General features: G+C 38.2%; 3 protein-coding genes across 7 annotated transcripts in view; 1 reads left to right on the top strand and 2 right to left on the bottom strand.

Moving 5' to 3' along the window:
- Positions 1-1,987: 1,987 nt before the first annotated feature.
- On the bottom strand, positions 1,988-6,012 carry mRpL39 (mitochondrial ribosomal protein L39). 3 transcript variants are annotated; one of them, XM_022815754.2, is made up of 7 exons: positions 5,853-6,012; positions 4,969-5,160; positions 4,447-4,626; positions 3,785-4,028; positions 3,345-3,561; positions 3,010-3,057; positions 1,988-2,746 (listed from the first exon to the last, which is right to left on the bottom strand). In XM_022815754.2, exons 1-7 carry the CDS (start codon positions 5,908-5,910, stop codon positions 2,597-2,599), a joined length of 1,089 nt encoding a protein of 362 aa, XP_022671489.1. In that variant the 5' UTR covers positions 5,911-6,012; the 3' UTR covers positions 1,988-2,596. The 3 variants fall into 3 exon arrangements, with proteins under 3 accessions (XP_022671489.1, XP_022671491.1, XP_022671490.1); XM_022815756.2 differs by lacking the exon at positions 5,853-6,012 and adding an exon at positions 5,655-5,784; XM_022815755.2 differs by lacking the exon at positions 4,969-5,160 and having other exon boundaries at positions 5,853-6,002.
- A 183-nt stretch (positions 6,013-6,195) lies between these two features.
- Fkbp12 (peptidyl-prolyl cis-trans isomerase Fkbp12) lies at positions 6,196-9,731 on the top strand. 3 transcript variants are annotated; one of them, XM_022815758.2, is made up of 2 exons: positions 6,196-6,341; positions 8,629-9,731. In XM_022815758.2, exon 2 carries the CDS (start codon positions 8,657-8,659, stop codon positions 8,981-8,983), a length of 327 nt encoding a protein of 108 aa, XP_022671493.1. In that variant the 5' UTR covers positions 6,196-6,341; positions 8,629-8,656; the 3' UTR covers positions 8,984-9,731. The 3 variants fall into 3 exon arrangements, with proteins under 3 accessions (XP_022671493.1, XP_086831961.1, XP_086831962.1); XM_086975835.1 differs by lacking the exon at positions 6,196-6,341 and adding an exon at positions 6,657-6,870; XM_086975836.1 differs by lacking the exon at positions 6,196-6,341 and adding an exon at positions 6,842-6,990.
- A 1,241-nt stretch (positions 9,732-10,972) lies between these two features.
- Positions 10,973-14,791, bottom strand: part of LOC111254666 (U-scoloptoxin(16)-Ssd1a-like) — a 4,396-nt gene continuing 577 nt past the window's right edge. The window contains exons 2-3 of the mRNA XM_086975837.1: positions 12,437-12,536; positions 10,973-11,992 (exon numbers count right to left, since the gene is read on the bottom strand). Of these exons, the coding sequence (XP_086831963.1) occupies positions 11,851-11,992; positions 12,437-12,536 (242 nt within the window). The 3' untranslated portion in view covers positions 10,973-11,850. The remainder of the gene's footprint in view (positions 11,993-12,436; positions 12,537-14,791) is intronic.

Raw genomic sequence — 14,791 nt, 5'->3', positions numbered from 1 at the left:
TTCAACAAATACGAAGTCGATCTAGGCAACAATCCTACAGACTAGCATTAGCGACAAACTGTAGTTTAACATAGTCTAAATTCGGAGTTGTTTAATAATAATCATTTATGCATCTTCACTCCTTCAAGTGAAATGGTTAGCAATCTCTTGTTAGGTTTGCATTAGTCCTGTATCGATCTGTAAATCGATTTGAGCAAGATGTACGATAACCATTGTTGGATCAGCTAAGAATAAATGAGCATTTCCGTATGTCATTCTAGCTGTTTAACTGCTACAATATGAGCATTTTTTATAGGAATATATTACTCTGTGCTTTTATAACCCGCATACCACCGGGCCATTTTAGCGACCGTACTTATTGATAATCGCAGAATTAGAGAAAGAATCTCACAACCAATTATATAGTAATTTTTAAGTATTTAAAGATTTAGCGGAAATGTAAATTATATGCCACGTTCTGTGTGGATAATAAATCTTGTGTCATAATTATTATAAATTTTTTGAGAAGCTCTAAATGTTTCGACTTCTACGTCCGATACCGCCGTTGGGCATTTTATAAGAGGGCTGGTTTTCAGTATAAAGCAGAATGTGTGTACATGTTTGAATTCGAACCCGTTACACAAACTACCCCCCAGGTTTAGTAGGCGAACACAGTACGTACTGCGCCATTACGGGAACTAAAGGGACTGTAAAGGAAATAGACAGAACATTACCTACTATAAGTTGACTTTTTTTTAACATTAAGTATATACTAATAGCAAAGAACTGGTTACGGGATTAACAAAATCACTTTTACGAGGTCAATACACCATTCAGTCCATACACATAACTACCCCTGATACATTATAGGTACTAAATAAATAAATATTACAAGTTTTATCTTTAGTAGTGCAGTAATGCATTGCTTCAGACAGCTGGTTCCCAGCGTCCTACACGAAACGTGTAGGATCCGAACCTACACCGCCACTGGTGAGTATGCTTTCGATACTAAAAATAGTGTAACAATGCAGATTTTCGAATTGAATAGACCTAGGTAACAGTACGCAGCATACGTTACTGTAGACGCTACATAAAACGTAACGCTGTATGGAATTTAGTTAATGACTAATTAACAATTTTTGAGTTTATAAAAAGCTATTCCCTTTTTCACAGTGCATATTTGACGCCTCCGCAAAAAACGTAATCTTTAAAGATCCCTGAAGACAAAAGTAGTTTGTTCTACTGCGCATGCTTTATCGTAGAGATATACATTGACTGTCAAGTACTTTGTTTTCATATTGCCTATTCCGTACGATCCATATCTTGCCACTTTCTCAAGACAGCGTTTAAGCATTCGTCTTGCATGACTGGTTTGAGAAAACGATGATACCCGTAAACTACCATTAATTAAAAACTAACTTAGCTTGAATTCGTCACCGTTGTGGTTGTTGTTGACCTAAAAAAGCCAGCCGCTTAAGGATCGAGTTCGACTTTCACCTGAAAAACGCTCAAAACCAAATGTGTATAAAATAAGGATAATATTAAGTAAGCAACATTTTATCATGTTGGACGTGCGGTCTATATATTTAAAGTGTGCTGTTAAAACACAGGAAAATTAGTTTTATTGAGACAAGGCCATTCATAAGAGTATTCTTCTTTAACTATTAAACAGCATATTAAAAATCTACGAAACGTTATAGTCTTATTCCTAAATAAAAAGTGAAATAGAAATTCTCTAAATTTCCCACTTGAGTCTTCATTAAATGGAACAATACGGTTGAAGGAATTTTAAATGGGAATAACTAATTATATGTGAGTATCTTTTCGGCGTGATACAACCAGCTGAGAATGTTTTCTGGTTAAATAAATGATGCTAATTCTTTCCATAATGTCATTATGATTTGTGTTAGCCTTTATTCTTCAATAATTATCTTCTAGGTACTAGCCATGGTAGATAGGAACGATACGACCACACTGTATTTACGTTAAGTAAAGGCACAATAGTACGTATGCATTTATATAAAATCACTGTATATTTTTTAGTACTGCAGTAACTATCTACAACGCTATTTCAAACTAGCACATATAGGTAATAAAAACATCGAGCTTTCCGTTGAGCTCCGCACGATTTTCCCATCTTCGTCTCTTTTGACGCCTGGACGCTTTTACATGTTCTCGCCCAAGTCGGGCCCTATCCCATAGTAACCGACGACTGCAGGCACCTTTTCATCACGCACTACCAAGATTAATCATTGTATCTTCCCTCAATCGGACACAAACCTTCATGTCCCAGAATAATGGGTGCAGGATTTAAAAGGTAATAATGGCACGGAGCTCTAGCTCAGCCCGAACACAAAACCTTCTTCAAAGCAGATGCAGTTGCTTGGTTCAATTATATAGAATGTAATAAAAAAGATCCCCGATTTGTCTATCCTTAATTTGCGACTTTACAAACAATTGAACTCGATAAGAGCAACAGGATCGCTAGATACTGTGCTTCCTCTTTTTATAGTAGCTGATGAATACGGATATACAATGGCCTGTATCTCTGTGGGCGTGCTTCATTGATTCAATGCTTTTCGCTACAGTCAGGCTCCAAGATTCATTGTGTCCTTTTTTATTGTGCCGCTTGATGTTCTTTTGGTGTGTAATCGTGTTGGTTATTTTCATCATGATCGACGTTTTCCTCCTCTTCTTTAGCCTTTGCTAAATTGGCTTCTGCATCTTCGAGCGTTTGAGTAGCTTCTTGAGGAAGGCCGGTCGTGTTCTGTAAAGTCAAAACCGAATAAGAGAGGATAACATGGTAAAGGTATTGTCAATCGTTCTATACAGTTGAATATATTGTAGTCTATAAAAGCTAATTAGTGCGGAAAATTGCCATACACAGGTATTATAGGTCAGAAGCCAACTACTAGGTAAATTTGACTGGAATTAATTACAGTTGGCGCACACTACAACATTAATAAACATTTCGATCATGGATCCTGGCTATATCTATGTTCTATTTATATACGAAGTGGAGGCACTTACCATAGCTAGTGCTCGTTTCTTGAGGACATTTCTTGCGAATGGACTCATCTGCAAAGTACGGAAATGCTATTAACGACATCATGCAATCAATCTCCGCCTTTGTGTACATACAATAATGATGGAAATCATGCTATGCTTCCGCGAAAAGCAGTCACCAAGCCATCTTTACGTAAACGTATGAAAAAATGAGCAACCATTTTAGCTATACATATTTTGTCTGCATATATTTACGTTTGACAGTGGTGTCGACCACTACAGACAAAATAAGATAAAGAAATATGTTCGTATTACCACGCTACTTAAATAATTATATATACCACTTGTACAAAACTAACCGTAAAAAAGGACGGTATGGCGACACCCTGAAACCGCTGCATGAGTCCTATGGGTGTTTCAAAGGGATGAACTGAGACAACGTTGAAATGCGTAACCTGCGATGTATTCGCTATCATTGGCCCACAGCTCATGTCGACGTGGTCGCCACAACGATACAGAATGACTGTGCCATGTTTAGATGCTGCTGCGACGTGGTCTACTTGCTCGTATTTAAATCTAAAATTAAATAAGAAAAATGCTCACAGTAACAGCCACAAGATGCGATCAGTTCATCCCATAAGTACATTATTTACAATTCTGAAGACTTCAACTAAGGACTCGAAGCATACATAAAGCTAGAGTCAAACATTCGATTAGACTTCCTGCTTGTTAAGGTCTGCCTAGCTCTTCCAGTGATGAACAGTATCGGTGTGCAGCAACAAAGATACCACTAACGTACTTGTTATCTTCAAACATTTGTTTCGCCACGCCTGCGTCCACTTCGAGTCGCTCAAACGTCTCCGAAAAATATGTCAACCGCTGTACGGAAGATCCTAAAATTCTGCACTCCTCGTGTCTGGGCCTCCAATTGGCGACTGACAACGCCACGTCATAAACAAAGGAGCCACTTTCAATTGCTGGAGCCGGCCAAGAGTGTAAAAGTACATGGTGTTCGTCCTTGAAAGCTCTTTCAATAGCATACCCTATAAACGGTTATTGAGTAAGACAAGCGCGATCATGAACACACATTTTTAGATTGTCGTCTACCTTTGTCTTGCTATGTTGGTCAAAATATTTGCGATAATCCTAAATCTAAATATACAGGTATATGTAACTTATGTGTTTTAATAACCTTATTATATTAAATCGGAAGTAAATGTGTGGTGTGACGTGTATAGTAAAAGCTAGCCGTATACAACGAAAATGGAAATACAGATTTCGATTAGACTAAACTACAAAGTAAATCTGGTTGGTTCGCGCTACACTTATAATAAATAAAAATTACTGACGAATACTTGTATAACTATCGAATAAATAAACAACTATATGAGGGCACCTGCAGAAAGAGTAAGTGAAAAACCTAAACAGAAAAAAAATAATAAACAGTCGATTAAAGATTACCTAATAGAAATGAACAGCTTCTCCAAAACGCTTTGTTCACCATGTTGATCCAAGCCTTGTTGGGATCCTTGAAATGGGCTAGATTAAGCGTGCAGTCATCCTCCAACGGTCTGTGCATATCCCATGGTTTACCATCTACATAGGCTATAACAGCTCTTTTTCGGATGGGTTCGGGTAGATCTACAACCAACAAAGTTACACAAAATAGTAATTAGTAGAACTGCATTGAACTTAATTCGAGCAAAATCACTGGCACAGAAATCCGTGGTAAAACTTAATAAGCCCCTTGGTAAAACATTTCAGCAACAATTATTTAAGAGACGGTTAAAAATGGAAAAAAAATTACTTCTTCTATCTTTTACTAAAAATCACTGGACTCAATAACTTTGACCTTTTTAACTCTAAGGAGCAGACTTCAGCAGAACACGGTACTATCCCGTTAATAGAGACAAAGAACGGTAAAAATATCTAATGGTTTGATGATAGGGCTGTCTGTAAAGCCATTTCGTTTCAGCAACCTACGTTTTGCGCAGTCATACGGCGTCGACATGTCCTTGTTCATTATCATTGTGCAAGGCTTTGGAGTACCCTCGTACTTCACTTTGATTTTCGTGACTCGAGTGACTAGCGACGCCTGACGCGATTTTTCATTGCTAAAGAGTGTGTTCCGCTTCGCAATTGCTTCAGTATTGCTTAATCTCGGATTTGAACTCACTGTAACGCCAACAGTTGATACCCATGTGCCAGACACCGTAAAATGAACACAAAATGAAGAAACATTCTTATAGCAAAAGGTAATGACTGAATAGCAACAGAATGACCGCAATATTTTGGTCAGCCACCGGAGACACCATTTACTGCTGTTCTTAACCCACATGTTCCTTGTTCATGAGCAATTTATCACGGCAAAAAGTCTGTAGTGGTCTTAGTCTATTACATAAAGTATATATTACATATGAATTTACACAAAACTAAAAGTACCACTCTTCTGATTTCATATCGCTTTAAAAAATTTAACACGTTCTAATTAATATTGATGTTGAAGCCAGCTCTCTTTTTTTTATTATTCTTAACGGATACATCCCGATAATCCTCTGCTATTACATATATTCAACATAGTACCATAGGTTCCGCAACTTTCTCTCATAGGAATAAACATCGCAATGTAGCCAACCAGTCCGAATCGCTTTGGACGATGGGACACTTACATTCTTATCAACTTAGAACCCAAAAACCTAGTTTTAGTACAAACAGTTCTATCAGCATTTCACCAAAAGTTATGGCGCACACATCGCTTCGTAGATTTCATTGAATACGTTCAACGGCCGATCGAACATTGAGCGAAACAAATGGTCCGATGCTTCGTCGGCCTATCACAACATTTTCCTATCCTAAGCAATACTCACAGTGTTTGCAAGGCTGTTGTATAACCAAATGGGCTAAATGTATTGATTTTCTAACCATAATGACCGTATTACGGTACCACGGCGATTCTCACCGCGCATGGACATACGCATGAATAGCCTCGCTTGTTGCGGATTGTTTTGTTATGGTTTCAATTGGAGCGATAATCGACTTGCCCGTTGATCATGCAAATGGCACCTTTTTTCCTATTGGCATGAAAATGTGACGGTGAACTTGTATCACTAAAATAGATTTTACGTTTGATCTAACCTCACACATGTGAGTATTGCAATTGCCTAGGCTAAAAAACATGGCACTAAGCTAAAATTTTTAGTTTATTGTATTGATGCTTTGCAAAGGTTAGATCTGTGTGCATTCCGCCGATTAGCGAATTTGAGGATTCGCGCGTCACCGGTTGCCGGTTAGGCCTACACCAGTCGGGACTCTACCGCTCTCAGAACATTGCTGAAGACTTGTTACGGCCGAGTTTGGTAAGTCGATGTTCCAACTGTGAAGTTTTAAAAGACAATGTCCACTTCTTATCTTTTATTCTTCGTCGTCGTTTGCAAACTACCTATTCCAGTTGTCGGTGCCATGGTGCTAAGTTGACAACAACGAAGTAACCCATACGGGCTCGAGAAGGAAGCGACAAAGGCGGTTCCAAGCGATCCCGCTTTGCTTTCTCTCGAATATGCTGTAGATCGACCGTCTAAGTACATGAGCTTATGTCAACATTGTTATGTTCGTGCATAGTAACAACCAATGAATGATGGATTATTAATTTGTAATGCACCTTTGAAAAACGATTCTTGTAATGTGTGGACAACTATTATCTATAATAATAAGGAGCTTGGTTGGTTAAGCCCCTCTTTATTTTCGATGTTTGTATACGCAGCGGCTCGTCGAGCTGCCCCAGAAGCGTCCACTATTTGGGCGTATGCGGCCTTGTTTTACAGTTGCATTTAATTGCCCCGCGACGATCTCCAGATAGCACCGCAACCAACGACGCCAATCTCTCAGGTCGCTGAACGATTTGATTAAAGAGTAACACAAAAAAAGGCATATTGTAACATTAGTTTTATTAGGTGCTTTCGCATTCTCTTGTCGTTGAGGTTAAGTCGTAAATGCTGTCAATCGAAGGTATGTGCAATAAATACGCAGATTACTCTTTGGTTGATTAAGCGGCAATGTCGCTTGCTTGGTGACTGACGATGAAATTTTCCGAATTTCAAAAATATATTCCACAGAACTGGACCTAAATAATGTTGCAGAGTTTTCCAAGTTTTCGATATTGAATTTCAGGTGATGCAAAGAGTCTATTTTTTTTGCTCTCACCCGACGTAGAAGCTTTTTGATGTCGATAGAATAGTAGGAATCGGAGTAGTAGAATCGTTCGAGTGACAGGATCAACACAGACGTTGCTATAGCATGTTTGGCATGTTTTTAACATTGTTTGCTACATTTACAAATTATTCAATGTTGCGAATAATTATCTCGGGAATTTTCTGTCATGAAATACTGTTCGCGGGAGGACACGAGCATCATTATTACGTTTTTAAGGATTACGACATGCAGAAGTCGGTTTTGTCATAGCAAAGGAGGTAAAGTTAAAAAAAGGAGTTTGCGAATTCGTGAATTTCTTCGATTATACTGATTTTTGGCAACATTTGAATGATTTATACAGTAAGCCGTTACAAATCATTATAAATTATTCCTAGTATTACAAATACTGTTAATGCAAATTCGAAGTGAAGGCCTGTTGCGTTCATACTCTATATCTTGGAGTTATACGCGTGTAAAGTACTATATTTACAATCGCAAAAAAATTGCGTGGTATATTGATCACGCTCACGAAATAAAGATTAAAAGCTATTGCATGTTTCCGTATCATTATCGGATGTCTCTGAACCTCCATTAAGATTTGAACAGAAATTGGATGTATGTTCATCAGGCGTCAGCGTTACCAAAAGAAATACTTGTTTTATTCAAATGCTGTTTGTTGACTCGGTTATGCAATCAGCGGTCTCGGTTGCTCGGCGCAATCGATACGATTAGAACTGCATCTGTGTCTACGTGCGTGTGTGCTGCATCGCAGAAATCGCTGGTACCAAGGGTCTTTTTATTGAGGGTGTCCTTTCCTCCCTCGCCTCTTCCCTCGATGGCAAGCACGATACGTTAGACTCACAATTAGTGAAACCCAAATTCTCTGGAGTTCCATGTATAAAATCGACAAACAGCCTTGACGGTAGAAAAACACCAGCCGCAAGAACAGCGGGCTGAGATAATAGGACTGGGAACAGAATCGGATCACTTGGGCATTTATTGGGCGTTTGCTGATGATACCACTCTTTCAAGGGGACCTAAGCTGCGGTGACTATTACAATTACCTGTTAGTCAAGGGAACATGTTTAATTGATATGATAGTACAGTTTGATGGTCTCCAGCCAAAAATAGCGGCGGAACCGCCTTTTCCCCGAGGGTATCTCGTAGGCTTCACAATTCACACCAGCAGCATAATTACCGCAATGCTTGTTAGTGACTGCTCCAATATACAGCAAATGCGATGTACGCGTCTGCTGGATAACGCAAACTCATCCAAGGGATCGTTTTCCGAAAACTTTATTACTTGCTAGGTTTTTCTCTGGCATAAATGTTTATTACTCGCGTCATCATTACAAACGTGATAACTAAATTTTATAAGCAAATTGAAACGAAAAAAAAATAGGTAACACGCAGGTAACTTTGCTAAACTGTAATCTGTTCATTCCAACATTTCAGGTTTGAGTAGCTGATAGAAACAAACATCATGGGCGTGGACGTCAAAACAATCCAACAGGGAGATTGTTCGACCTATCCGCGAAACGGCCAGACCGTTGTCGTGCATTACACCGGTACGTTGACCGACGGCACTAAGTTCGATTCGTCGCGTGATCGCGGAAAGCCTTTCAAGTTCAGAATCGGCAAGGGCGAGGTAATCGCGGGGTGGGATGAGGGTGTGGCCAAGATGTCGGTCGGCGAACGGGCTACACTTACCTGTACACCCGACTACGCCTACGGATCCCGCGGCCATCCCGGCGCGATTCCGCCAAACGCCACCCTGATCTTCGACGTCGAACTTCTCCGACTCGAGTAGACTAGGCTGCCCACTGGGTTCTTGTCAAAGCTTTAGTCAGGAAATCTTTCATCGTTTATCATTAATTAGCAATAACCACAACTTACCTATTCTCATTCTGAGTAGCCATGTTCACAATATTCACGCTACGAACAAGCTCAAGAGTATTGGACGAGAACAATAAAGGAAATAGAAGTGAGTTCAGTTAAGGCATATGTGGCATCGGCGGTCGCTGGGTCAAAAAACACGGATATCTGGTGACACCCGGCCGCTTGAGGTAAATGGCTTGGTTAGGTTTTTTTTTTTATAACTATGTGATAAGGGCAAAACCTGTAATAGCAGGGTAGAAAATGACACGATGTGGCTTTTCATCTGGTGTTAAGTGCAAACTTTATCTTCTTCGGGCTTAGCTGTGTCAAAGAAGAAAAAACAGTATTTGATTAATGAAACATTTGCGGTCAATTACATTCGTTGCTGTCCCTGGACTGTGCTTATTACAGTAATCAGCACCATGGACGAATAAGTTCAGTAAAGATACTACCGGAAAACAAAATGTAGATCATTAAGTTCTGTATAAAGGATGTTCTTTGGTACATATTCCCGTATATTTTGCAGAAGGCGGAGATGCGTAATTATATGTATGCGTGCAACACCGTACGTAATCCTCCTCATGGCATTATTACAATTATTGTTATTCGAATGATGGATGCGTTTATTATTATTCATGAATTTACCTAATAAATTAAAATTTACGGCCTTCCTTAGTAAAGTATGAGCATTTAATTTAGAATTTGAATGACTGACTCATTAAACATCATGCTATATGATTTTCTCCTAGAAGAACACTGACGTATGCCAAATAAGGGTGAGTGCCAGTAATAAGCTCTTCTTATAATTTAATATTTCTCGCAATGAAGTTCTTTCAAGTTTTCTAAAAAAGAGGTTTTTAAAAAGAAATCATGTTATTTTTAACAATGATAACTAGCACGGGTGGACCAATATTCAAATTTCCAGCATTGGTATTTGTAAATCTAGGAAAACGCATTTTCTATATGTAGTAAAAAATAATGGCCATGCTGAACCACGAGGCTTTAGAATAAAATCTGGAAAGCTTTACTCGACCAAAACAACAGCAGATTTGTACAGCAGTATGTACGACAAACTACTCACAGAATAAGAACTGAGGCATATCTACGTGGTAACACGATATCTACTAAATGATGTAGCTTTCTCTTTAAAACAACTTTTGCGAATTATTTTTTTAACCCATCCTTATCAAGCTTTCTGTTAGGTAATGTAATATAATTTTTATTACTAGTAATAATAATAGAAACACATTTTGAAAACGGTAGCTGTAGTAAAATGGGAAGGGATTTTTTAGAAAATATCTGATTATGTATGAATATGTATTTTTATATAGTGGACATGAAAGAGAGTTACAACTCTACCTTGATATGACCTTAAATAGGCCAAAATTTGATTTGAATTCCCTAATCAGTCAATAAAGAAATCAGACCGGAGACTGTTCATTCTATTCAACAGACATTTTGTAAGGTTTTGGTATCAATCTTATCGATTAGTGTTCTATCAGCTTACTCACATATTTATTTTAGAGGTGACGTATAAGTTATTTTAGAGGTATATGAAACGAAATTCTTTACCGGAATCTCGTGATTGAAATAGTTTTTGGTTTGTCAAGACGATAGGTAACGTACGCCACTAAGCTTTGAGATTTTCGGCTTGTCATGAATAAATAGAGTTAACGACTATGGTAAATTCTGAATCTTATTATCAACATAGATATGCTGTTACCATGAGCTTTGTGGATACCTTAAAGATTTTTTATATTTAAAGGACATTATGTAAAATTTTATGCTTTTTCTTGCCGGAGTGTTCGTTCTGAAGTAATTACGCCCTAATGTTTTGCATTATCGATAGTGAATAACACCTACAACAACTGACTGGAGCTTTAAAATATGAGTGTTTTCACAAATTACAACACATATCAAATAGGTATAATCAAGGGTTAGTTTTATGGTATTATTATATGTACACTTATAAAATGAAAGATGACATATCTCTTTCTATCTCTCCGTGTATGTACACATGACTTTGGTAAAACACACAAGGTGACGCCTGTCAGCACTCTGGCGACTCTGAAGCTATCATCTTTTTCCATTGAGTATACCTGCAGTCGATAGTCTCGGAAAGACTATTTCAAATCGAGCCCAAATTTAATTCAAACAGACAACGTTTCGAGTTCACATCCTCCAAGCACCTATTTGTCAACGATTATTCTATGTCAAGTTGTTGCATCTTCGTTATTGATTCGTGTTTTCCGTATCGATGGATCTTACTTATTCTCATTATTTCATTATGCTGTAGCTCATCGTTCGTGGGCTAGCATGCGGTGTTTGAGGTATGCAAACAACACTCAAAATCCACATTATATATTATCAGATACATAATAGATTAGCTATTCGATATCTGATGACCGTTTACTTCAGAGAGGACCGCCTGATGCGTTTGTCAACCAAAGGTGACAAGTGAGTAAAGTGGCAAGGGGTTTGTTTTTCTTCGATCAACCATTTGGTGACCTTTTTGTTTTATACAAACGTAATTTCCGTTTAAAAATTCACTACACCGATGGTATTGACAATAGTTATAGTGATGTTGTCAGGTATGATATCCATACATGACCAAAGAACCCGTTAAGCACCTTGTCTAGGACGGTGTTCGTGCTGCCAGTCGGTCGTTACAGCATTCGAAATGTGTGTATCTTATTTCATAATATAGGCTGAATACTTCGTATAACCATTTTTGTAATTACAACCATGCTACTGAATGAATGCACTAAATTCAGTGCTTTTTCCATCTATCTATAACCTTCAGGCAGTCGTTGTTTTATTATCGGCATTCTCGCAGATAAATTTCGGACTGCAACACGCGGGGTATTTTTGCGAGCGGTCATACTCGACGTTGCATCCAGGCGGGGCCATCACTCTACCGCATCCGGAGATGTAGATTGTCCTATAATGATACCATGCGAAGCACCACAAGCAAAAGTAAGCACATATGATTTTTTTTCGGCTAACTATAGTACAGTCGTAATTATTGTTGTGCTATTATTTCGTAACTATAGTGTGTAATATAGAATTTATTTTTTTTTAGAAAAATATAATTATATTACGTATGAACTCGATAATGTAAAATGTTTTCTAACTCACACAGAGTCCACGCAATGACTACGATAATGACTAGCTCAAATTCAAAGTACAAGTTTACTTGTATATATAATAATAGCAATTAGTAATTATAATGGAAGTGGTAAGAAGAAATTCTGCGCATTTTTTGCGTTTATCAGTAAATTGCTCATAATATTGATTTCTTGCCTACACTACATTTTTACATGCATACAAGCAACGACGATACAGAAGTAAAGCTATAATAGACCCAGCGGCAGACGAAGTAAACCTTTTTGATGAGTCGCAGAAATGTTGTTCGCAAACTTCAGGCGGATAGTACGATTGATTCGGGGCAATCTTTTCATTAAACATCGGATGGATGCATTTTCCTGCAATAAACAACAGATGCTGCATGAGAAAGCTATAGCAAATGTATAGATCAAATTATTGATATTATTCCTTATGATTTTCCACTCCTCCTCTCATTAATTGAGGCATAGATTATTTTGTACCAAGGAAGCACTGGCTGAATTTTGCTGATTGAATTTTGTATTATCTTTTAGTACTAACACAGTAACGCTTTGGAAATATATTGGTCAAACCGTGCCTAACGCAAGTTACTGTATTTTAGATACAGTCATAAAGCTTTTTTATAGACATCGCATAATTGTGCGATTATTAGTCAACCGACCCAGATATAAGCTTATCCAGGATGCAAATAATCATTCTATTGAAGGATTCAGGAAGGGCCGCAGCAGCCGGTCGCTAGGTCGTAGGCTCAACCAGTATTGTCCATATGGCAGGTGATTGATGATTCCGCTCGCTCTCCACTTCCTTTGTCGCCAGGTGCTGTCCTATGTGTTGTCCATGTATGGTAGGCAAGGACAATGTTGGCTGTGACTACGCAATCTCTATATTTGGTAAAAACCAAACTGAATATTCGCTCAATCCGGCGACCTTCTGATCGAAGTACAGACGATGTGAATTGTTGGAAAACAGCACTGATTCCTTCATTGATTGCAGAGATTGAAGAGAGCAAACTGTCCTACACATAATACATGGTGTATCATCACGAAGCCAAGTTGTTAGTAACATACCCTTTGTCGTATCGAATCGATATTCCGTTTCTAATAAAATGTATTTTTCGTCATTCATCGTCCGGAACGTTTCGTGGCGAATTCATTTCTCAAAAATTAGATTTGGTCTCCGGTAAAGTGTTCACAAAATCACACTAGTGAAATCAGATGGTTTGCTGGAAGTCAGCACTTTGTTCTCGTCCTTGTCTTTATTCGTGTTTACCTGTTCGTGTTTACCAATGGCGACTGTTGTTTTATGATCGTTAGTTAATTTTCTTTTCCGTACGCTGTACCAGTTTTCCAAATTTTTCGATCAATCACGATTACTTTATGGCACGGTAGTTGGCGGAGGCGAACGATACAAATGTCTGCGATTTAGGCCACTCGGCTCAAATCAGTCTATGCTTAATGCCAATTCAAATTTCAATAGTTAATTATCACATACAAGTAATAAAGTCATAACTACCCTGAGAGTGATAAACCTGTAGGGCATCCTAATAATAACAGTCTATAGATCAGTTTCTTTATGAAGGCGTTCCTACGTGGCGTTAAGCTATCAGATAGGTAATGCTTACGAAGCTGTTGTGTAGTCGAGCGCGATTCTATATATCATATTATAGATAGTAAGTGCAAAGTAATTTATTCTAGTCATTTACATAAAACCTTCTTAGTATTCGCACATCTGATGAATTCAGGTGGGACTGCTTTAAAAAAACACGTTGATAGGTAATAGAATTGCATCAGTCGTACAAGCAAACGGTAGATGGACAACAAATGACAACAAAGATCTTGTCTTTAAAGGTTATGATGGCTTAGCTAAATTGTTGAAGCTGCTGGCCGAATGTTTTTCAATTACCTTCTAGGGGATTTATTTAGCACAGAAAGTTTGATGATTTTTCAGCAGCGAGAGAATCTCTTTCCCGTTCCCAATTAATGATAGAGACACATCCTGTTGGCTTATACGCGCTATTATTATTAATGCAACGTAGCCATTATTAAATAAAGAAGCAAAACTCTACGACAATTTTCGACTATCCAGTTTCAAAAAAAGTCTGCTTTCTATCTGCTCTGAAAGTATCTTTAAGAACAGAAATTAGCCATGAAGCAAACGGGATCACTTGGCTAAGCTAACAACAATCAAGCGACCGTTAGATTTAAAAAAAAGGCCGTCCGGTGCATTTTCTTCTTTGTCCGAATACGAAAACGAGAATAGTACCTTTATGTATTCGCTGCTACGCAATCCCTTTGCTTCGATATGTCCGAGTTCAAAACTAGAATACTCTAATTAAGTCCGCTGAAATTAGTTAAACGCGCTCAAGACGGGTTCGGTGCAATTACCAGGAGCCTATATCGAATGCGCCTCTTCGTTGGTCACTTGTTCAAGAGTAAGGTCTTTGAGCCGTACTCCGTTTTCGACCAGGAAAGCTAACACTTCGTATTGTTCAGTGGTTTATTTAGATCACGAAAAGCAGGCTTTCTTTAAAAATTCATGCTCCGATCTACTGCATTTATAGTCAGTTCATGTTCACACGAATCGTGGCATGCATATATATATATATATATATGTA

This window comes from Varroa destructor, unplaced genomic scaffold (assembly GCF_002443255.2).
Source record: "Varroa destructor unplaced genomic scaffold, Vdes_3.0 BEIS01000007.1, whole genome shotgun sequence".
NCBI lineage: Eukaryota > Metazoa > Arthropoda > Arachnida > Mesostigmata > Varroidae > Varroa > Varroa destructor.
Note: the sequence above shows the minus strand (reverse complement) of the source record. Positions and strands in the feature narration are given on the sequence as shown.